The 24,442-nt window shown below is 35.9% G+C and overlaps 2 protein-coding genes across 6 annotated transcripts in view; one reads left to right on the plus strand and one right to left on the minus strand.

Annotated features, from left to right (window-relative positions):
• The window catches only part of LOC125061690 (putative oxidoreductase GLYR1 homolog), a 72,455-nt gene that overhangs the window by 18,473 nt on the left and 29,540 nt on the right, over positions 1-24,442 (plus strand). The window lies entirely within an intron of this gene.
• On the minus strand, positions 805-5,865 carry LOC125061687 (immunoglobulin domain and leucine-rich repeat-containing protein 2-like). 3 transcript variants are annotated; one of them, XM_047667226.1, is made up of 5 exons: positions 5,732-5,865; positions 2,810-4,497; positions 2,594-2,741; positions 2,383-2,523; positions 805-2,302 (listed from the first exon to the last, which is right to left on the minus strand). In XM_047667226.1, exons 2-5 carry the CDS (start codon positions 4,468-4,470, stop codon positions 1,496-1,498), a joined length of 2,757 nt encoding a protein of 918 aa, XP_047523182.1. In that variant the 5' UTR covers positions 4,471-4,497; positions 5,732-5,865; the 3' UTR covers positions 805-1,495. The 3 variants fall into 3 exon arrangements, with proteins under 3 accessions (XP_047523182.1, XP_047523181.1, XP_047523180.1); XM_047667225.1 differs by having other exon boundaries at positions 5,540-5,864; XM_047667224.1 differs by having other exon boundaries at positions 5,445-5,863.

Consider the following 24,442-nt stretch of genomic DNA (forward strand, 5'->3'; position numbering starts at 1 on the left):
CGAGTGTTTTATTTCTAATTTTAATGTATGAAGATGTGATATTTCAAATTCATATTGATATTGTATAAATGGTATTGATTTACAAAATAAAACGTCTAAATACTAAACAATGTTAATAATAAATCGTTTATTTGAAAAGATTCATTCAGTTTATTAAAAAACAATCAGCCATATAAAATAGGCATGCAAATGTCACAATAAGAAGATATAATTGTTGTCAAAACTTATGGTCTAAATACAGGCAGTCCTCGTACTTACGTCATGTTAGGTTCTCGAAATACGCGACGTAAATCTCAAGGGTTAGGATCCACACGGACTCGAAATTAAAAAAAAAACTGCATTTATAACAAAGGATATACTTACATACTTTATATCAAAATTTAGTTCTTAAAATAATTATATACGCACTTATGAAATTGCTAGTTATTTTTGGTGTGTTATTAATTTTAATAATAACCATAAATGTTTAATATGTAATGAGAAATCATAAACTTTTGGCTTAAAGAAACTATCAATTATAGATTGCTTAGCTTCTTTCTTGATATCATAAAGATCTTGGTAACACTGATAGGCTGCACAAATTTTGTTATTAACGTTGAAACTTCTCTCAAAATTAGGATCATTTCCTTCAACACTTTTCATGGCATCCTCCAAATTTGCACAAGACAAGTAATTCTCCTATGCCGGAAATCGAAACAAATGACGTATGCTTGAGGAATAGTGTCTAAACATTGTTCGACGTAAGTCGAGGACTGCCTGTAATCTTAAAGGCACCTTAAAAACAATTTAAATGAAACAAAAGGATCAATTGAAAAATAATTTATTTCTCGTGATTCGCTAATTAATCTTGTTTTTTATAATATTTAGAAAATCTTTCAACAATATTTGTATATATTAAGAAACGTACAATAATCATTGCAGTTTAGTATTTGGCATATCACTGTAGGACTTGTTACGATACGGCACTGTCACAAAATATAATACAAGATAGAAAAAAGGTTCCGTTAAAACTGCATACAGATACAAAAATGAAATAGGAATGAGATGGACAGAAAAGCCACGCGATACACCAATTTACAGAAACCTCAACAATGCAGATAACAACTTCCTTAACTGGCTAGTCTACGTTCTTTAAGTCGAATTAATACAAAATGCATATTCCTCTAAGAGCATATCCTAAACATCAAAAATGGAAATAAAAAAGGATCGAAACGATATTTATTTACATGATTTCTAATTCACAGAACGCTTAAATAAATTTCGTCTCTACATCAACGAACAGATCTTAACCTAGCACTAGGAGAAATAATTTCGCTAATACATTAATTCGAAATCTAATCTATCACAGCTTACTTAGAAGTACAAGCGTCCCCGACGTCCGTCCGAATCATACGTAAGATGGCGATTCGGTGAAATCACAGAGCCGGATGCTTTCGAGACGGCCGGGCCGGCCATTCAACGCGTAGATCTTGAACGTACGCGTCAGAAGCCTGTACTACAAGGGCGTGTTCTCGCAGAGGCCTATACAGTCGCCGCACACCACTTGCCCGGCCGGGTGCCGAACCTGGCACTCCGGCGTCGTCAACTCCACCGCCAACAACACTTTCGCCTCTTTCGCGGCCGCTTCCCTCTGCGAATCCCTGTTCAGCTCTGGCGAACTCAAACTTGTCGGCAGGCGTCGACAGTCGTCCCTGAATGGGTCCCGTCCGCGACCCAGAAGCGGCTCGCTGGAAGGTTTCGCCTCCTCTCTATATTTCGATCTGACGGGCGTGAGGGTTTTGGAAGTTGTGGGGCTGGAGAGGTCCATTGGTGTGAACGACGCCAGCGTCGGCGGTGGAGCGGGCTGCAAGGTCTTAAGCATCGCCAGGAGTCCCGGAGGGGGTTCTCTCTCGATTATGTTGATGTGAATGCCGTCGGGCAACAGGACGGGTGAACTTCGCCGAGAGTTGACAGATCTTTCCGTCGGCGTGTAGTAAACGGACATTTTGCTCTCGTCGTCGACCGGATTTGGGAGGCTGGAGAGCTTGTCTATTTTCGACTTGAGATACATGTCGATGACCTCGACGTCCGGATCGAAAGCCATGGAGTCGCTTCGACCGCACGAGCCGCTCCGACAATTCTCGAAGTATAGAGTCGGCAGATTCTCCAACACTTTGTTCAGCATCTGCTGTTGATATTTGTACGATTCCCGGAATCGTAATATTTGATGAGCGCTAAACTTTCGTATTTTATTCCTCTGGAATACGTAATTCTCTTGCACCCAATTCAATTGAGACGTGGAATATTCCTTAACTCGCTTCACCTGTGTAAACAACATAAAATATTGTTTTAAAACTGCAATGTTTTTGCAATTTTGATGTTTTATTTGTAATATGGAAATACCTGATCGCAATACTGGTCTTTCATGGCGGTGAGATGATTAGTGCCGATATTTTTAAAGTTCCGCAGGTGGCCGGCTTGCGATGAATAACTGCTCTGTATCCATTCCACTTGCTGAGTACAATTCTCTTTAATCCGATGCACCTGGGAATAAAAACAATTGCATTAGTATAACGGTTATACCATATGGTTGTACCATGTAATTAACGCGTACTTGTACTGCGTAGTTTTCTCGTAGTTTTTCCAATTGCAGCCGTTTATACTGTTCAATGTTGTCCAGCATGCCATAAATTTGTCGCGTCCGTGGCGCGTCTCTGTTGACACACGAGCAGCAACTGCAGCAAGTCTCCAATAGACGGAATCTGGAATAAAACAGCAGGTTTAGATCGCTACTCGCTGGAAAGTCGACTGTCCAATCAAAAATTATTACCTGTAGAAGATATAACGCAGAGCTTGAACCAACAGAGTGAGGCCGAGAAAACCCGCCGCGCAAATTGCCCCACACAATAGACTATACATCTTAATTTCAAACATTGTCATAGGATCTATGTTGAGTATGACCTCGGCCGTGAGGTTCGCGGATGGATTAGTTGCGTAACATGTGTAAGTACCACTGTCCTCGCGATGAATATTCATAATGGTCAAAGCGCCGTTTTCCAGCACTCGCACTCTTGATGTCGTATAGTCTACCGGCCTATAATTTTGATCGTGGGCGAGACCGTGTTTGTAGTAAATGTCTGGAATCGATTGTTCCGGGTTCCAGTGGTACACGTGCCGTGTTGGCGTTATCCAAGTGATGGATGGCGAGGGATTACCTTCGAATGTGCATTCCAAGAGGGCGTTCGATTGTAATCGATAAAGAGTCAGTGGACTACTGCTGATCAGCTGTGGTGGTTTACAATCGGTACTATTCAGAATTCTCAACATATCGTTCGGATATGTGAGACCGCAGCTGAGGTCCGATTTAATGATGTGCTTCCTCATATCAACCCATGTTACGAACCACGCCATTCGACAATCGCAAGCCCACGGGTTGCCTCCTATCCTCAACTCTTGCAACTTATCTAATATCTTCAACGTTAGAGGCAAAAACGTTAAGGAATTGTTGCTAATATCCAAATGTGTCAACGACGGCGTGTCTTGAAAAACGTACGATTCTATCTCACGTAAATATGGATTGTATCGGATAAATAGTTGTTCTAATTTGTTCAACCCTTGAAAGTTCGTGTTCTGTATTTCCGTTATTTCTGTGTGTTCGAGGTAGATTATTTCTAAATTTCTATTATACTGGAAGAGCGTTGGTGGCAGTAGTCTTAATCTATTCCCTCCCATGTTTATCATCCGCAACTTTTCGAGAGATTTAAAAGCGTCCTGTGATATGTTTAAAAACTTATTGTAACTCAGATTTAACTCTCTGAGTTCCGGTAAGGCTTCGAATAAAAGCTTTGGAAAATTATCTAACTTGTTGCTAGAAATGTCGAGAACTTCCAATTCTTTCAAGTCGACTAGAGCTTTAGATGTAATTTTGACTAGGCTATTATTATTTAGGAACAGCGTTTTCAGTTTACGATTAGGTTTAAAATAGTAATCTAAGAAAGTGGCTATTTTATTATAAGATATATCTAGGTAGTGCAGTTTGGTCATCAGCCCGAAGACCTGGAATGGTATGACCTGAATTTGATTGTGAGATACATCTAGAACTTCTAAGTTTTGTAAATCTGCGAACGGTTTCCGAGGGATGTCCACGATTTGATTTCTCGATATATTTAAATGTTTTAGTTGATTCAGTCTCGCGAATAGCCCGTTTTCAGTCCTTATTATTTCGTTTCTGCTTAAGTCGATGTACTCTAGATTGTGTAGCCCGTTGAATATATCGGGTTCTAACGTTTGGAGGTTTGAATCTGTCCATATGATGGCCTGTAGGGCGGTTCCATAGTTAGCTAAGATTGCCTTTGTTAGTGTGTTGTTGGGTAGGACGACTCCAGAGCAGGCCAGACGGGTTCTGGTGCAGTTGCATGTGGAAGGACAGACTTCGCCCTCCGCTGCTGTGCAAATTATTGCCAGCGCCAATATTTTGTGCAGCCACCGCATTATTTTACAACCCTCATAGTCAATTGACTGAAACAAATAGAGAAATTTCTAAATTTATGTGTATTTTCAACTGCTAGCTGGTTCCAATGGTCAGAAATGAATAAGAACATGTCATATGATAGGGTTTCAATCTGTGTAAAGTCATGTCTTCTACCAAAATGCAAATTTTAATGCTATTTGCTAATATTGTACTAAAATCCTTCATGCATTCATGCGGCACATTCAACTATTCACTTTTAAATTATATATATTCAAAGCATAATATTTAAAATCATATATTGAATGAATTATCTAAGCGAAACAAAAAGCCATTTTGACAACATCAATTCATATATACTACATATTTCATGTTATACATAGTATTTTATCCAATCTACTGTTAAAATTGTACCATATTTAAAGTTGCTGGTCTTAGTCGACAGATACATGTTTGCATTTAATGGTGCACTTGTATACCTACTTTTAGCTTTAAATATCATATATATGAACTTACAATACAACTAACATCAACATTTTAAACTTTAGAAATGTTTTGATATTATATGAACAAATAAGATGTGTTGTTGTTGATGTGATGTTAATTTAAGTTAGTAGACAGTCAAACGAGTAAAACCTGTTGTAGGTCAAGGATTAAGAAATATATAGAACTTTACCATCACAAATGTAACAAATTTTCTAGAACTGATTTATCTACTATATGATACTAGATTCTTTGTTATGTTATTAAAAAGTAATTTGTTACATGTAAAAGCTACACAATGTTAGGTGCATCGGAGATTAATATGAATACCTCAGTAAATATTTAAAGATATCTTTCTAGAACACGTCTTATCTCACCTAATAAGCCATTACTCAGTTTTAACAAATTACAACGCTCGACTCATCAATATTCATTTTAAATAATGAAGGTATTTTAATTGCCTTTATGCCTTGCTGTTATACAAAGTTATGTGGACACGTTCAACTACGCTTACCTTTCAGACAGTGAACATACTCCTATTCATGTAACACACAAATACATCACAATACCACAAATCATCCAATAAAGTAGGAATCACTTGAGATTTACCTAATACATGTTCACATTTCACTCCAACTTGCATAATCCACGTATTTGTTGACAGACGTGGTAACGAGACATTTTAAATGAGTTGCATTTTCATTACTTTCACACACTTATTACTCATTGCAAATTGTTAAAAAGACACGCTCTACAAACACTAGGACATTTATTGAGGTTTAATACATAATTTTCACATACAAAAAATTATCATTTGCGATAAATATTGGACGTTGTCACTACGACCGTGCTGTACACTAGAGAGAATTAAATGGCGGCGGTAGCGTAGTGCGCGGTTCGCCGTCTTTCTTGCGCGTGTGCGGGTTGACGCGTCGCGTCTCGCTCTGACATTGGCCCAGTCAGCTGTCGGTTGCGAAGATAACCGACGAATGCCGAAGGCGGGCGAAAGTGGTTTGGGGAGCGCGTCGTGTTCGATGCTTCATTTTCATTGTGTAGCGTTTTTCTTTGCGGGAATGCTGAGAAATGTTAACTATTTATAGGCCGAGTTCACATGCACTGCGTCTTGGTGCTTGTAATTGGTTATCTTTAGTTTGGAGTTTTTACAATTTTAAAAATAGAACGCGTTTGATATGAAATATCCATTTCGTGGCTTTTTGGTTATTAGTACTACAAAATATCTTCTGGTAACGTTTAAAAGTCCTGCGTAAATCTTAGTTACATACGTTGTAATATATATAGTATATCTAGAAACATAACCGAAAGTGCTAGCTGATAACCAATTATTGATCACGTTTCCTCACGACCTTGGCGTGAATATTAACATTTTTATCTAGTAATAACAGTTTTTTATTATATTATTGCGACTTGTAAATCAATGGAGGTTGAAAGTATTGAATTGTATTTAAGTTTAGTGGAGAGTTATGTAGCTAGCACATAACAGGAAGTGAGGTGAATTAAGAATAATATATAATTATTTTGACATATACTATGAAAGTTGAAGTATGTTATGATTTTATGTTGAATGTCTCGCACGTCTAAATGATTGGGCAATTGTTTCAAGGGAACGATCAATTGTTTAGTTTATTAGTTGAAGATAGATATTATGGGTGTAATGAATACATAGTATTTGATGCTTGGATATCCAAATAACTAAAACTACTGAACGGCTTTTAATGAAATTTAGGTCCATATTTTAATTATTTGTATCTTGAGCGCTGTCAAATGTCAAACTTTGCAAAAAAATGGTTTGACAGCTCTTGTAACTATAATTATATTGTGTTCTAGATTTTGAAATCGCGATAGCTTAGTTTCTTGATAAATTTGTGAACAAACATACACTTACAAAGCAATACTGATATAAAAGGGGTGCCTACGCACGCCCATCTTCACCTAGCTAGCACCTATGTCTGCCGAATTGGCTAGAGTCTTACCGGTTTCTGATACAAAAGGTCCCATTAAAAGATGAGACTGAGAAGTCTCCAGAATTCCCAATATTGACCCGAAAATATCTCATACCCGTTTTTAAAATATCTATTTTCGTAATGACTTAGCGAGTTTAAATAGCGACTTTATTGCCTCTTGTTAAGGTGTATTTTAATTAAATGTGCCTTCAGATGCAAAAAGGTTTAATAATTTGTCAACATTTAATAAAATACATACAGCTCGCCTCGTCGTTCCACAACTAAGCGATTTTTTAAGGCAGTTTTTGCCGTGGAACCAGCTGCCCACTGAACTATTTTAAAAAAAGAGCGTACCAATTCTTAAAAGGCCGGCAGCGCGCTTGCGATCTTCCTAGCAGTGTGTGGAGGCATCTCCTGTATTATAAAAAAAGCTATAATTGTGTATATTTGGTAGAGCAGTCCCGAATAAAATATATTTGTTTTGGAAGAATTCCAAGAAGACCGGTAAGGAAGTTTTGTATTTGATTTTGGCTGCGGTGCCGTCATAGATTAATCGTTGAACGTAATATTATCTATGACTTTCCTTTGTTGTTCAAAGTACTACGTCGTGAAGTAATTGTGTTTTCTAAATGTTGTCTACATGTTAAAAGAGCTAGGCCCAGAAGTATGTTGGCACTACACCTTTAAGGCTTTACGAACATTTTTACACTACAGAATTCGAAATTTGAATTTTAAAATGGAACTTCCAATTAAACTAAATGGCTGTCTACATGTTACAAGAACGATCTATGAAATAGACGCAGAAATATGTTGGGTATTGCCCCTTTCAGGCTTTACGAACACTATACACTATAGAATTCGAAATTTAAATTTGAAAATGGAACTTCCAATTAAACTAAATGGCTGTCTACATGTTACAAGAACGATCTATGAAATAGACGCAGAAATATGTTGGGTATTGCCCCTTTCAGGCTTTACGAACACTATACACTATAGAATTCGAAATTTAAATTTGAAAATGGAACTTCCAATTCTACTTAAACGAAATTGTTATTCTAAATTCGAACTCAATACACATAGCAAAATCGTGGTTCTATATTCAAAAATGGAACTTCTAATTTTAAATATTAAAGCCTTGAGTCTTCTAAATACTTTATACAGGTGATTGAGAATATAAAACTAAATATGAATCGTTTAATTTTCATTGGTCTATTGTCTCTGTAATAAAACACAGATAACAAAACCATTATTCTTAATTCAAAAATGGAACAATCAAATTTTTTAAATACGTAAACCTTGGGTCTTAAACACTTATAGAAGGAAGTACAGATGATTGGGAATGTAATAAGAAAGATTAATCGTTCAATGTTAATTGGTCAACTGCACTATTAAGTTCTGAATTATAAAACCATTATTATTAATTCACAAATAGAGTTTTCTAATCACACCAACTGATATAAAATCATGCGTCAGATGTGACGCACTAACGCCAAATAAATTTGTTCGGGAACTGTCACGTGATTAAATACGTCACGCCAAAGCGATTCTGTCTTGAGAATCGTTGGCTCAAAGATATTGTAATTAAAGACATAGACAACAGTTTGATTGAAAGTAAATTTAATGATTAAACTGTATTACGTGGCAATAAACAATATAGAATGCCAAGTAGATTAGCATTCAGAGACTACAAGGACGCGGTATTAATCAGTATTCAGTATTTCAATATTGCTTAATTTTATTCCAAAGGAGATTTTTTGTATGAAAGAAAATTTGTACTTGTCAAGTGAATTGGAGAATACGAAATAATAATATATATTCAGAAATGCTATGTCTAAAACGCTGTACATATTTTTATGGAAATTGGATTAAAAAATAAGTGAACTTACTGAAATATTCAGCACATAAAGGTTAAGTTAAAAACGTTTAATGTAACGGAAACAGTTATCACTAAATGATTATATGCGCACGCGCAGGCTGAATTATCGCTATCTGCGTATGTATGTTATATTATATGTAGTTAACATTTGGTGATAAATATAAGTTAAAATGTTTTCTTAAAGCAGTCGTTAATCGGGCACAATCCTAAAACGCACACACAAACACCACTACACATTGCAAATTCACACACCCCCTCCCACACATTGAACATTCACACACACCCCCCAATTACAATAAAGTAGAACTTTTTAAAGATTCAGATAAAAAACTATTATTGTCATTGATTAACATCTAATAATATAAAATTCTCGTGTCACAACGGCTTGACCGATACTTATGAATTTTTTTATGCTTATTCAGTCAGTCTTAGAATCGGACATCTATTTTTCATCCCCCTAAATGTTAAGGTTGGTCAATCTTTATAAAAAAAAAATTGTTTTTATTTTTTTATGATACAACATACAAAAATACATACAACCCCTTATTTTCACCCCTCTACGATCAACCCCTATTTTTTATTATTGATAGTTATTTCTATTGAACTAAAAAAATGTTTCAAAATACATACAACCCCTTATTTTCACCCCTCTACGATCAACCCCTATTTTTTATTATTGATAGTTATTTTTATTGAACTAAAAAAATGTTTCAAAATACATACAACCCCTTATTTTCACCCCTCTACGATCAACCCCTATTTTTTATTATTGATAGTTATTTCTATTGAACTAAAAAAATGTTTCCTAGGAATAATATACACGGCAAAACAACGTTTGCCGGGTCAGCTAGTATTCTAATATAATGAAAAAAATCAGGAAGGCCTGGTTTTATCATATGAACAGACAAGCCAGCTGGTAGGCTGTGTCCATGACACACACACACCTCTTGGCCTTCTGCCGTTTGGACCTTTTTACACGCTTTATATTAGCTTCACCTGTATGTATGTATGTAACCGCCTCCTTCGGACTCGATTTTGACCCACTTTAAACGGACAGATTTAATTTAAACTTTGTACACTTATAAAGAATCAGCGACAATATAATAATTTCATAGGTTTATCTCGAAAAAACAATGAAATTTTTTTAAGTCCACAAAGCAATACGATTAAATTGAGGCAACACGTATTGCTGCTAGGACTAAAAAGTGGAAAATAAATATAGTTAAAAAAAACTAAAAAACACGCTTTTAAAGCACATCAAACTAAAAAGTGGAAAATAATTCCTAATTTAGGCTGAAAATGGTAATGAACAAAAAATACTGGTATTATTGTGAAAAAGCGTGGGGCGCTCTGTGCCATATTTTTCGTATATCGAGCAACCACTTTTTAGTTTGATGTGCTTTAAAAGCGTGTTTGATTGTTTTTTGAAGTGAAACTTCTTTATCGTGGTTGGAAAAAAAATTAGTGTAACATTTTTTCGTTACGCGTCACATTTTTCCGTTACGCGCCATGTTGCTTTTTGAAGTCAAACTTCTTTATCGGCGTTGGAATGAAAGTTCTTTATCGACGTATGGGAGAAATTTTGTAGCAAATCGTCACGTTTTTCGGTTACGCGCCATGTTGCTTTTTGAAGTCAAACTTCTTTAGGTATCGGCGATAGAATGAATTTTGTATCGACGTATGGGAGAAATTTTGTAGCAAATCGTCACGTTTTTCGGTTACGCGCCATCTTTTTCTTGTCCCTACCACGGTTGATCGGAAGAGATTCGAAGCCATTAATAACAAAAATATATAATAACGATAACAATGATAGTAATAATTCTATTACAATTAATGAAATTCTGTAATAATCTTAGTAGTAATAAGGTAAAATGAAATAATTGTATTTGTATTCATGTCTATGATAATAAAAGCCTTTTGTTAAACTTTATTTAACCAATTTCGTTAAGTTTCATATAGTAGATCATTTTTCGAAAAATAAGATCATAAAGAAGTTTCACTTCTTACGTGTGTACACCTAGTACACGCACACGATTTTTTTAACTATATTTATTAAAGTTATTGAAGATACACTGGAGCTGGATACATTCCGCGTAATTTAGAAAATTCTAGTCTTTGGTTTATTATTTTATGTATATAGTAATAAAAATTTCATGACCCCAACAGTCTTCTGTCTCTCTCTCTCTTGGGCATGTTTTATACACTGCAGCATACCTTCCGCGTTATTTCGTAAATCCTATAGTTTTTATATATTATCTTATAGTTGACGTAAAATAAATCCTTGAATGTGTTGTTTTGAATTTATTAAGCGTGAATTTATACTGAAATAACATTTCACATATATTTAAAATTGTTTGATAATGCATGCCGCATTTTTGCGGTTTGCGGTATGCCTGCGGTGCTTCGTAACTTCCGATAGAGATTCCATCCCCATAAAAGGAAAGATAAAAGATATTCAGGGAACTAACGGAAATCCAAAATTTCGTTAAACTCAAATTCAATTCAAATATAAGCTATGAAGGCAATTTGGGCGTTATCACATCCACGCCCATCGCTTTACTTGATTAAATAGATGAATCGGTTATTTATATAATGTTATATACAAATGTTTTGTACATACAGTTGTCCCTATAACACGGTAGATTGGTTGCGCGTTATAGAAAAACGCGTTGAGTATTCTCGCGTAAAGCGCTTGTATGACTCCAATAACGCGTTATGTACAAATACAAAATATTCATGTTAACTTTTCGCGTTAATCGAATATTTGCGTGTTGTTCCCACGAGAATGTAAGTGCGTGCTCCTATTTCACCATGCCTCCTGCTGATAGAGGACAAATCTTTGTTTTATTATTATTAATAAACCATTAAATACTTAAGAAGTCATGTGACAAAACTATGTTTTGAACGAAATATGTGCGTATAAAGAGCAGAGCAGTGTTGGCCTAGTGGCTTCAGCGTGCGACTTTCATCCCTGAGGTCGTAAGTTCAATCCCCGGCTGTGCACCAATGGACTTTCTATGTGCGCATTCGCTCGAACGGTGAAGGAAAACATCGTGAGGAAACCGGCTTGCCTTAGACCCAAAAAGTTGACGGCGTGTGTCAGGCACCAGGAGGCTGATCACCTACTTGCCTGTTGACAAAAGATCATGAAACAGATTCAAAAATCTGAGGCCCAGACCTAAAAAAGGTTGCAGCGGCAACGATTTGGTTATTTTACCTACTAAACATATATCTATAATTTTTTATCTGATATGATAGTATATCAGATTCCACATTCGCCCTAGTCGATTTCAATTCGAATCGTCTATTTAAACCATGGGAGATGCCCATGGGTAATTCCCATATCTGGACGTCACACGCGACATGACGTCATGGTTTGTCCCATCAAACGGTTTCGTCTTTCGTTATACCACCCAGCTAAGATTTATTTGTGGTATTGGACGATCTTTGGTGCTTTTTATGACATTTACCACCACAGGCAGGGGGTTCTTTGATTTTTTTTACACATATTACCCACACACTATCTATCCTGGAAAACGAAATGCATTTTCATACAAAAAATTAATACGTTTATGTACTATTATTTTTGAGAACTTGGGCTACTTTTGCTGACAAGAGGGGGGGGGGGGGGGGGTGGGATAAAATGCAGTAAATCTGCTTATGTAATACTTGAACGGCCCCTAATGAGTAGACCAGCATTATATCAGAATGAAGAAGCGACTTCTAAGCCTCAACATAATCTCTATGATAGGGACATTTACGGGCCACTGTCTCCTTAATAAACATCTCTTTGTGATTGGCGTGACACTAGGATCTGTCGGCCACGTAGCCCTGGAAGGAGATTATGATGAGAAGGAGAATTAGCCAGGACTTAGGGAGCGTTCAAGTATTACGTCACACAATTTTGGAGATTATTGACCCCCCCCGCATGTAACGCGCCGTAACGTTTTTCTGTACCCAATAATAAAACGTTTTGTGTCCACCCAGTGTCTCTTTATACCTAAAAGTTACCATTATGTGGTGTAAAGTACTGGAAAGTCGAAAATAATAACAATAACGCGTAATTTACTCCCCGCCCCGCATCGTAACGTTTTTACAAGAGGACCCCCCCCCACCTAAATTCGTTACGTAATACTAGAACGCTCCCTTAACGCACAACGGATATTTGGGCGTCTAAGTGTACAACTATATCAGAAGGTTTTCGACCCAAGTTTGCCAACCTCTGAAAAAATACCGTAGAACTGAAAATTATTTATGAACATTAATCTTGAAGAAGCCTTTGGAAGGAAGGACAAGTTGAACGTGCACGTGACTCGGGGCTTCCTAACGTGCAAAATATCTTTCGACTTTAATTGTGTTCTATTCCCTGGTGTTCAGGTATATTTTTGTTTGTGTGATATTTTTTTGTACGTAGGTCAATGACGGTGTTAACTTAAATTTGATTTGTTTTATATTAGTATATCGAGAACGTCTCAAAAGATAATTTAAACCATTAATTCGTGCTTCGTGCTTTTATTTACGACTAAAACAAAATAAGTGAAATGTTCAGCGTTTAGGTATTGAGTTAGCGGGAAGTTGCAGAGATGGCCTTTTTAAGGGTCAACCGTTTTCCTAAAAAAAAATTTCAATCAAAAAAAAATTGCGTGATATTTGCCGAGACCCCCCTCCTCTCTCCAACGTAAGATTAAATGAGATTTGACTCCTTAAACACCTCACGTAATTTATGGACGCCCCCTAATGCTGAACCAAGACCAGTTACAATCACAACACACACATTACACACATAAAATGTACCTTATTCCAAAAAAAAATTTTTTGTGTTTTTTTATTTTCTTGATTATTATTTTGTGTGTTTCTTGTTCTTGTGTTGATGTCTTAATTAAGTCGACTTTTAAAAACTCCTGTAGGAAGATCTTTGAATGTTTTTACTAAAGGTAAATATAAAATTCTCGTGTCACAATGTTCGTTCCCATACTCTCCGAAACGGCTCAAGCGATTCTTATGAAATTTTTCATGCATATTGAGTAAGTCTGAGAATCGGTTACTATCTATCTTTCAAACCCCTAAGTTATAACTAAAAAATTCATTTATTCATATAGGTAACATAATGTAGACTTATGACTTGTCAGTAAAGAGATACATATTAATGCTTCTAATTTTACATTTACTGCCAGTTCTCAAATCAAATGCGTAGAACGGGAGAGAAGAACTGGCAATAAACTCTCCGCCACTATTTTTAATCGCCATTTTTTTTGTTTTACAAAATTGTAAGGAGCTGCAACCATTACACCATGTCCCATTTGACTTTTAAGTAGTTAATAATAATAAGTAATAACATAAAATATAAGGAGTGTTCACCCCAAATTTTTTATTTTTATTTTTTAGATTTTTTTTGTGATACAGCATAGACCCCTATTTTGTTATTATTGTAGATAGTTATTTTTAATGAGCTAAGAAAATGTTTCCTAGAAATAATATAAGTACATGTCAAAACAACGTTTGCCGTGTCAGCTAGTTTACTATAACAATTTTTGACATAGCCAATTTCTCACCATGTTCTTCGACAGTTGTCCATTCCCGTTGACTTAAAATATTGTCCCAATTCATCTTCTGTACTCTTTAAATATTCTATAATAGAAATTAATTTTGCAATACAGTATGTGCTCACTGACACAGATTCGTTATGATCTGCTTAAGAAAATATTTATCATTACCTTTTAATACAGAAATAAATTAGAATCTTATTTCCATATAAATATGATATCAAATCACTCGCCTGATACAAAATCTCCTGTTGCCATATAAAATAGAACCTTATTACAATGGAACAAAGTTTATTCTACAATTGTTTGCTTAAGAAGATTCTTATAGTAAGGTTCAGACGAAGGATTGGTTTGGACGGGCAACCAAGGGCCAACATTTTACAGTAGAAGAACTGCGTTGCGAACTTATTTAAAAGTTCTTTTTTTTAAAATACATATGTGTCTTCACTAAGGCCCGAACCCAATAACCTATCTCAATCCATAATCCACCATCTGATATAGTAATCTTAATCCAAATGTTGTAACAAGTGTGCCAATATCAAATCGACGGATTGTAATAGTCATCTGTGGATACAAGCTATCCATGGGAGGCCGTATCGGTGTCTGTGGATTTTAGGCGATTGTTGGTGGTGCCTTGGGGTTTTAGTGGGTTTGCACAATCGCGAGTCCCACATAACCCTCCCGCACTAGGCTGTTGCGCATGCGCAATGCATTTCCCCTAGTAAAAAGAAAATATATACATATTAGAGATACATATAATTTTACTTACAAACAATAGTGAGTTACTATGATTCATTACTTCCAAGTAGGTCAATGACCTCCAATGCTTTATTACCTATAACTACTAAATTAGAATAGTTGATTTCATTTCACATTAACAACATTTACGGTACACGTTAATGATGTATTTAATTCGTCTTGAGATTTATATTTACGACTAGCCCTGCGAACTTCGTTTCGCCTTAATATTATTTTCTACTCAGCCTACCCTTTTAGTACGTACTAATACATGGAACATGTTGCTATGCACCCTACAATTTTTTTAAATTTTTTATTATTCAAATTTTTCTCTCAAAACCTCCAGAGTTCAAGGAATGAATAATAAATACTCGAATTGGTCCAGCAGTCTTCGAGTTTACGCTTCCCGGCATATTTTGCGATTCATTTTTATTTATGTAGACTGCTCTTTGTTATTTTAACCTAATCTTTGCAAATTGTGTTTGTTTCGCTGTGATGAAAAGAGAGATGAGTTAAGACCCTAAATTTTATCTACTTCTACCTCCAGGCTATCTGCCCCCTGCCCATTTAAGCATCGGCTGGTAACGCCCTTGGCTGTAACTTGAATATCACTTTTAACGTACCAAATGATTCTTCTAAGAAACTATTGCCAGTTCTTGCTTCGTCCTTGAGAACTGGCACTAAATTTAAATTTAGTACCTTTTTTATATGTCTCCTGTATATATATATATCTATGTCGTCCTGATATTTTCCATCCCAGCGTCATGTTCATAAACCAAATCTCTATATGCATAACATTGAAACTCTTTCTTATATAAATATAAATGAAGCAGTGTCCCAACCACCTTTTTAGGTCTGGCCTCAGATTTCTGTATTTGTTGCAAGTAGGTGATCAGCCTCCTGTGCCTGACACGTCGTGGAGTTTTCGGGTCTAAGCCAAGCCGGGTCTCACGATGTTCACCTGATTTCTGGGTTGACATTCTATTTAATGCCCGGGCTTACTGAGCTGTTTCTTGACACATTTAAATAATTAGAGCACCCGGTAAAGTCGGTTATAACCGGTAACGCAATTCGCGTTCGAGACCTACTTACGACACAGTATGTAATGTGTAATTAGTAAAATTCTGTGCTATTCGGTATTAATAGACAAGACGCTGTTTTTTTAAATACAAGCAAATGTGTAAGATGTATTGGTATCATGGTTTTTCCTTATCTACATTTTTTTACAATATTTTGGATATATACATAGTTTTAAATACTATGGGTTATATGTTTTCCACATCGTGAGGATACCGGCTTGGCTTAGTGTAAATGATACGCACAGAGGTCGGGTAACAACTGTCAACTGACACTTTATTGTAAAAACAATATTAACAAACAGTCTAGCAGATGGCGCTAGTAGGTATATATTTTGTTATACATTTCAACATCCCCACTTAACAAAATAAAAGATGCAAACACACAACAATACATATATCCATTACATATTATTTTTATCAAATAAACCAAACATTCCTAAAAAAATTATAATGTTTGATTTTACATAAACCCTTAGTAAGTAGATCTGCGGGCATCTTTGAAGTCGACAAGTATTTAATTTTTACAATTTCATTAGCGACTTTTTCTCTACAAAAATGGTACCGCACATCTATATGTTTTGACCTTTTATGGTAGACAGGATTTGCTGACAACTTATGGGCTGACTGATTATCATTAAATATTGGTATTGGATAAGTTACTCCAGTTAATTCAAATAACAAATTTCGCAAATACACAGCCTCTTTACAACATTCTGAAATGCCCATATATTCAGCCTCCGTACTTGACAATGCTACAGTAACCTGCTTCTTAGTTTCCCAAGATATTGCACAATTCGACATTCTAAAGAAATATCCTGTATAAGATCTCCTATCAATTACATTACTTGCCCAATCTGCATCTACAAAAGCTTCTAACTGATTATTACCACTAGCTAAAAACTTTAAACACATAGATTTAGTTTTCTTTAAGTACTTTAGAACCCTCTTTGCATAGGCCCAATGTTCTTTTGTATAACAATTGTTAAATTGGCTTAGGAAATTTACAGAAAATACAATATCAGGATGTGTGAGCACAGCTATATACATAAGCGAACCAATTAGTTTCTGATAAGGTAACTTTTTATCACAATTCTCACTTTTAGTTAAATTCAATTTAGGTTCAATAGGTGTATCTGCAAACTTACAATCAGAAATATTAAACTTTAACAGTAATTCATCAATATACCTTTCTTGACTTAAAGTTATAATACCATTCTCTTTATCCATTGCTACATCCATACCTAAACAATTTTTAATACATCCCAAGTCTTTAATTTTGAACTTAGATGACAAACTTTCTTTTAACAAATCTGTTTCCTTTTGATTATTTGAAAATACAAAGAAATCATCAACATACAATGCAATAATAACTTTTACATTTTTATCCATTTTTATAAACAAACATGGTTCTAGTTTACTTCTTTTAAAACCTAAGGATTGCAACAAATCATCAACTCTTTTATACCATGCCCTTGATGACTGTTTTAAGCCATAAATAGCACGTTTTAAACGCAAAACCTTGTTTACATTATCATGACTAACATGAAAAAATGGAGGTTTCATCATATACACATTTTCATTAAGGAAACCATTTAAAAATGCAGTATCTACATCTAAGTGACAAATATCCAACTGAAGCTGAACTGCTAAAGCAAATAACAATCTCAAACTAGAATGTCTAACTACAGGTGAAAAACATTCATCGAAATCAATACCTGGCTTTTGGGTGAAGCCCTTAGCAACTAGCCTGGCTCTATACCTGACATTATTATCATTATCAATTTTTCGCTTGAAAACCCATTTACATGGTACTACAGTGCCACTGTGAGGAATGTCCACTAATTCCCAAGCATCATTGTCTTCAAATGATTTAAATTCACTTTGTATAGCTAATTTCCACTGTTCTCTTTCTGGTCCATTCAACACTTCATTTAGAGATATTTCACTAGCACTTGTATCACTGGTTTGACCTTCACACACAACACTAAAACCGTAACGATCAGTCTGCTTGCGCAGGCGCTTAGCAGGCATTTCCACCGGCAACACAGGAGAGTGCCTTGGCTGAGAAGGAAGCTGTGGCCTAGCTGGCACAGGCTCCGCAGGTTCAGCTGCTAGAACGTCTTCGGAGTCCTCAAAGCTGTCTTCATCAGTGTCGTAGCTTTCTTTGAGACTCAGTTCCTCTTTCTCTGGTTTTGTGTGCATCATGTTCCCCACTTCTTGGGTACATTCTTCCCTTTCTTCTTTCATAGGAAAGATATCATTAGTGCCCTCACTAATATTAATGTGTATCACTTCTTGTTTCTGGTCAATCCCCTCCTCAATCACAACAATATCTCTTGCTATTGTTACTTTGTTATTTTTGGGATTGTAAACTCTGTAACCTTTTATGTTGTCTGAGTAACCAACAAGAATACCCTCAGTTGCTTTTCTATCCAATTTTAACCTTTTTTCTTTTGGTATGTGTACCATAGCCTTACTTCCAAAGATACGTAGATTACTGACATCTGGCTTAGTACCGGTCCAAATTTCTATAGGCGTCTTGTTATCCAATCCTGATGCGATTGACCTGTTTCGCAGATAAACTGCAGTGTTTACTGCTTCTGCCCAAAAACATTTTTTCAATCCTGCATCGAATAACAAACATCTCGCTTTTTCTACAATTGTACGATTGTACCTTTCGCAGAGACCATTTTGTTCCGGTGTGTATGCACAGGTTTTTTGATGTACTATTCCAGCCAATTGCAAGAAATTGTCAAATTCCTTACTGCAGAATTCTGTACCATTATCTGACCTTAACACTTTCAACTTCCTGCCTGTCTGATTTTCTACTAACGTCTTGAATGCTTTGAAAAAAGAAAATACTTCATCTTTGGTCTTCAAGAAATAAACAAATGCCATCCGACTGAAATCATCGACGAACAACAAAAAATATTTCATTCCACCAATAGATCTGACTTCCATAGGTCCACAGATGTCTGCATGCACTATCTCGAGGAGTTCCTGTGCCCTGTTGCCAACATGACTAAAAGGCAGCCTGGATTGCTTCCCCTCACAACAAACAATGCAGCTAGTCTTACTAACCTGAGCCTTGTCTGAGTATGACATACCTTTTACAGCACCATCTCTCATCACATTAAGATCTTTGCTGTTTAGATGACCAAATCTTCTATGCCATATATTTCCAGACACCGAAGTCAACAAACAATCCACTTGTTTGATTCTTAATTTATAAACACCTCCAACTACATCTGCGATTGCTACAACTTCGTTATTTTGGTTATAAATATAACAGTGCTTTTCATCAAATGTCACATTGTTTCCTTTGCTCACTAACTGGCTGACCGATAATAAGTTCGTAGCCAAGTTTGGTACATATAACACTCCCATAACTGTATTCTCGTGTTCAATATGTCCAACAAGAGTCGTTATTTGGATATCACCACAGCCTTCAACAGGAATTTTTGTCTTATCAGCGATAATAATGTCTCTCACTTGATGTTGTTTTTTTACGTTCAACAGCCAATCTTTGTTTGACGTTAAATGACAACTGGCACCACTATCGATGTACCAATCCGATTGATTAAAATTACCGCTGAGAAATATTGCACTTAATGCATTAGATTCCTTGTTATTAGTGTTTAATTTGCATTTATTCATGAAATGTCCGTATTGTTTACATTTAAAACATTTGACATTGACATTTGACTTGCCGACATTACGCGATTCCGATTGTCTATGCGTTTGTTTTCTTTTTTGTTGCCAACATTTCGACGCAAACGCATTCTGTGTAGAACTCGTACCAACTTCACTACCATCTTCCATATCCAATAATTTTGACTTAATGACGTCAGCTGTTAACTCAATACCTGAATGCTCCACCGCCATTATCATTGGTTCAAATTTTTCTGGTAATCCTGCTAACAACAAAGAACCGATCCACTCATCACTAATTTTGAATCCTGTGTTATTTAATCGCTGGCTTGTTTCTAACAATGAAGTCACATATTGTGCCATAGAATCACAATTTTCACGACGAATTGATATTAGGTTACGAAGTAGTCCGATGCGTCGCGTGAAGCCATTATCATCAAATAGCTTTTTTAGCTTCTGCCATAGTCCCATTGTAGTTGATTCACTTTTTATATGCACGAATAAACTGGGATCTATAGTTAACACTATTTTTGCTTTCGCTTTCGCGTCATTCGGATCATCTTCAGTCGTGATACACTGTTGCACGCCTTCCAATACGAGATAATTTTCCACAGCAAATGCCCAATCTTCGTAATTTTCTCTGCCCCTTAACTTTGCAATACTAGCAATAAGGTTTGTCGACATTTTTACACTATATTTCCACCAAATTTTTTATTTAATTCACGTGATAGCCCATAACCTGTAAATGATACGCACAGAGGTCGGGTAACAACTGTCAACTGACACTTTATTGTAAAAACAATATTAACAAACAGTCTAGCAGATGGCGCTAGTAGGTATATATTGTTTTTACAATAAAGTGTCAGTTGACAGTTGTTACCCGACCTCTGTGCGTATCATTTACAGGTTATGGGCTATCACGTGAATTAAATAAAAAATTTGGTGGAAATATAGTGTAAAAATGTCGACAAACCTTATTGCTAGTATTGCAAAGTTAAGGGGCAGAGAAAATTACGAAGATTGGGCGCAGTGGAAGCGTGCTGGGCCCATAACCTGTAAATGATACGCACAGAGGTCGGGTAACAACTGTCAACTGACACTTTATTGTAAAAACAATATTAACAAACAGTCTAGCAGATGGCGCTAGTAGGTATATATTTTGTTATACATTTCAACACTTAGAGCCTAAAAGTCGATGGTGTGTTAGGCACAAGAGGCTGATCTCCTACTTGTATATTAGATTGATAAATGATCATGAAACAGATACAGAAATCAGAGGTCCAGACCTAAAAAGGTTGTAGCGTCACCTGGAAAACATCGTTAGGATACCGGCTTGGCTTAGATCTATAAAGTCGACCGTGTGTTAGGCACAGGAGGCTGATCACCTGCTTATTAGATTGACTATCATGAAACAGATACATAAATTTAAGGTTATCCTACCCGGTTATCTCCAGACCTAAAATGGTTGTAGCGTTAGGTACTGATTTATTTATTGTTATATAGTTTCAAATTTATATAAATCATTTTTATAGATCATTTTTAAATCTAATAGGCAAGTAGGTGATCAGCCTCCAGTGCCTGACACACGCCGTCGTCTTTTTGGGTCTAAGACATGTCGTTTTTCTCACGATGTTTTCCTTCACCGCCGAGGATCGAACCCACGACCTCAGGTATGAGAGTCGCACGCTAGAGCAGTGGCGTAGCTACCAAGGGGCTAGGCGGGGCAGTGCCCCGGGGCCCTCAAGCTCAGGGGGCCCTCGAATCCTCACCAGAAATCTCGATGATTCTGAGGTTTTGGAAATTTCTCCCATTTTCAAAATAAATATAACAGGTTGCAACCCCACTTTAATCAAGACATTAATTTGAGAGAAATTCAAAAGTTATGCCTAGGAAATTCCCCTAAATTCTTTCTGTAGGTTGGCAGTGTTATCAATTTGACGGATAGTGCATTTTATTATTCATCGATGTGCGTTTTATTGTGAATTCGAGTTAAGATTTTTTTTTTGAGAATGGTTAAAAAATTCATGCTGTATCATGAGTAAGCTAATGTCAATAAACTTCTTGTACTGGTCAATATAGTGGTTCAATTTTATTTGATTTTATCACTCATATTGATGTCCGTTAAAGTCAATAAATCGTGTCAAATCTAAAGATTTCGGCTACAGCTCATTGTAGTTCAAGTTATAACGCGAATTAGATAGCAATTGAAAACAAAGCCGCATCAAGTCTGGATTTAAACGAAGCCATTGATACTTTTGCGAAAACTAAAGCTAGATTTTTTTTTAAATATAATTGTTATTTAGTCAGTTGGTAGGCCCGACCTTTATATAATAAACCCTTGAATCTTCTCTATTTCATTTTATTCGACGAACCTACACCAAGTTAATTGTAATTTATGTTGTTACTGTTTAATATTTTTATTACCTGACCTGCACAAAAAGAGCATAAGTAGCTTAGCATTTTTAAAGTATTTGTATATTTCATATTTTTATTTGATCCTAATCAGTTTACATAGCAGTGGGGCCCCATTTTTTAATTTGCCCCAGGGCCCTTGGTGACCTAGCTACGCCACTGCGCTAGAGCCACTAGGCCAACACTGCTTTTTTTATATTTACATTAGCAAAGGCACAGTCAAACAGAATGCACGTACTATGGGAAGAACATGCTAACAAGTTGGTGTAATCAAGGAAAAACGCATAATTAATGCTAAATGTAAACAGAAATCTCATTCCGATGAATTGTTTATTTATTTCATAACACACAAATAATATTATTTTTAACTGAATACTTGCGAATAAGTATCGTAAGTATCGCGAGGAAATGTCAGCCAGAGGGACCTTTTTAAATTTATTTTAGTTTTCTGTGGATCCATTTTTAATTCTACTATTTACAATACAATACAATATGTATGTACAGATACCGGCAAACATCTTGAACAAATGTCCTTGCCTGCGCAGAAGCGATTTTTTGGAATCACTGGGAGGAATCAGCGGGAGAGTGACATGTCAATCGCGTGATTGGTAAATCAGTTGACGTTTGTGTCCCGCGCTGCGTACGATGCGCAAACTTTCCCCCGCTCCGTTGTTTAATGCTCAAGAATTTCCCGGTATCTGTAGTATATGTAGTATGTACGTATATAGGCTACTGCACAGGTCTCCTATAGGCACCAGCCTCTCACAAAGACGGTCAATACTGCATGTTAACCCGTAAAATGCGATATTGTGAAGAGACAAATAAACTTTATTACACGCTTTATATTAGCTTCACCTGTATGTATGTATGTATGTAACCGACTCCTTCGGACTCGATTTTGACCCACTTGTAACGGACAGATTTAATTCAAACTTTGCGCACCTGTCAAAGATCGATGACAATGCAATAATCCGAAAAAAAAAAAAATTAACTAAAACATAAATAATAGTTAAAAAAAACTAAAAAAACACGCTTTTAAAGCACATCAAACTAAAAAGTGAAAAAAATCCTAATTTAGGCTTAACCTATTATTTATTTTTATTTTTAATCTGGCGCTACCAATCGGACAAATATTGGTACAAATATAGATCACTGTGAGACAGCGAGAACTCGTTTGGGGCCGTTCAAGTTTTACGTAATAAATAAGCAAATTTACTGCAATTTATTTTGGTTCTGACTAAATTTTATTCTAGAACTAAATCTGTCAGCTATAAATACGTACAGAAAAAGGCCTATTAATTGTTTTGTCGTGTATTGTTTTCGAATACTTCGTTTCCGTTTGTACTCATACGGCCAAAACCAATATGCAATATCAATCCAATTTTAGCTGTCATAGACTGACAATTCAATCCATTTCTAATGAAAAGCATGCCAATATTCAATACATGGACTGAGATACCATCTGGAGCAATCGGTCTTTAGATATGAATCAGTCCAAGATTGGTTATAATCATAGATTGAGGATACATTATTAATTTTGGCCGATAGTGATTTCAATAACAATGAGTGACGTCATATATTTGGAGTGCCTCTATTATGTTAAGGCCGTTTGTGTCTTGGTTATTTTATTAGGTAAGGGTAGGGTTTTCGGTATTTGATGTTTGGGAATTATGCGCTCGTGGCCTCAGGTAGCCTTACGGGTTGTTAGGGCCCAATCAATACACGAAAGTTTCTAATTTCACATTTACTGCCAGTTCTTAAATCGTAGAACGGATCAGAACTGGCAATAAAGTCTCTAAACGAATAATTTATAAAACGCACTAAAAATAATGAAAAGTTTTCAAAATATTCATTTAAAAGATTTTTGTTTGCAAAGTTTGTAAGGAACTGATGAAATAATTATAAAAATACTAGAGCTACTAATTTCAGCTACATGTTTCTAGGTGTTTAAAAGCTAAATATTTCTAGAGTTCAAGTATTACGTAACGAATTTGGGGGGGGGGGTCCTATTGTAAAACGTTACGATTCGGGGGGAGGATTGTATTCCGCGTTATTATTAATATTATTTTCGACCTTCCGTACATAAAAACGTTACGGCGCGTTACATGGGGGGGGGGGGGGGGCAAATAATCTCCAAAACATTGCGTGACGTAATACTTGAACGCTCCCTAAGACACGAACATATTTATATATGTTAAAATTTAATTTTATTACTTTTAATAGACAATTTAGGAAGGAAAACAACAGAAAAA

This window comes from Pieris napi, chromosome 24 (assembly GCF_905475465.1).
Source record: "Pieris napi chromosome 24, ilPieNapi1.2, whole genome shotgun sequence".
NCBI lineage: Eukaryota > Metazoa > Arthropoda > Insecta > Lepidoptera > Pieridae > Pieris > Pieris napi.

Bases quoted from the DNA above. Each gene is read 5' to 3' on its own strand.
- LOC125061687 (XM_047667226.1), bottom strand. From the start codon at position 4,470: ATGCGGTGGCTGCACAAAATATTGGCGCTGGCAATAATTTGCACAGCA. The intron at 2,742-2,809 runs GTAATAATTTTT...GTTTTATTCCAG, and splicing joins CTGCGTTATATCTTCTACAG to ATTCCGTCTATTGGAGACTT. The intron at 2,524-2,593 runs GTACGCGTTAAT...TTTTATTCCCAG, and splicing joins GAGAAAACTACGCAGTACAA to GTGCATCGGATTAAAGAGAA.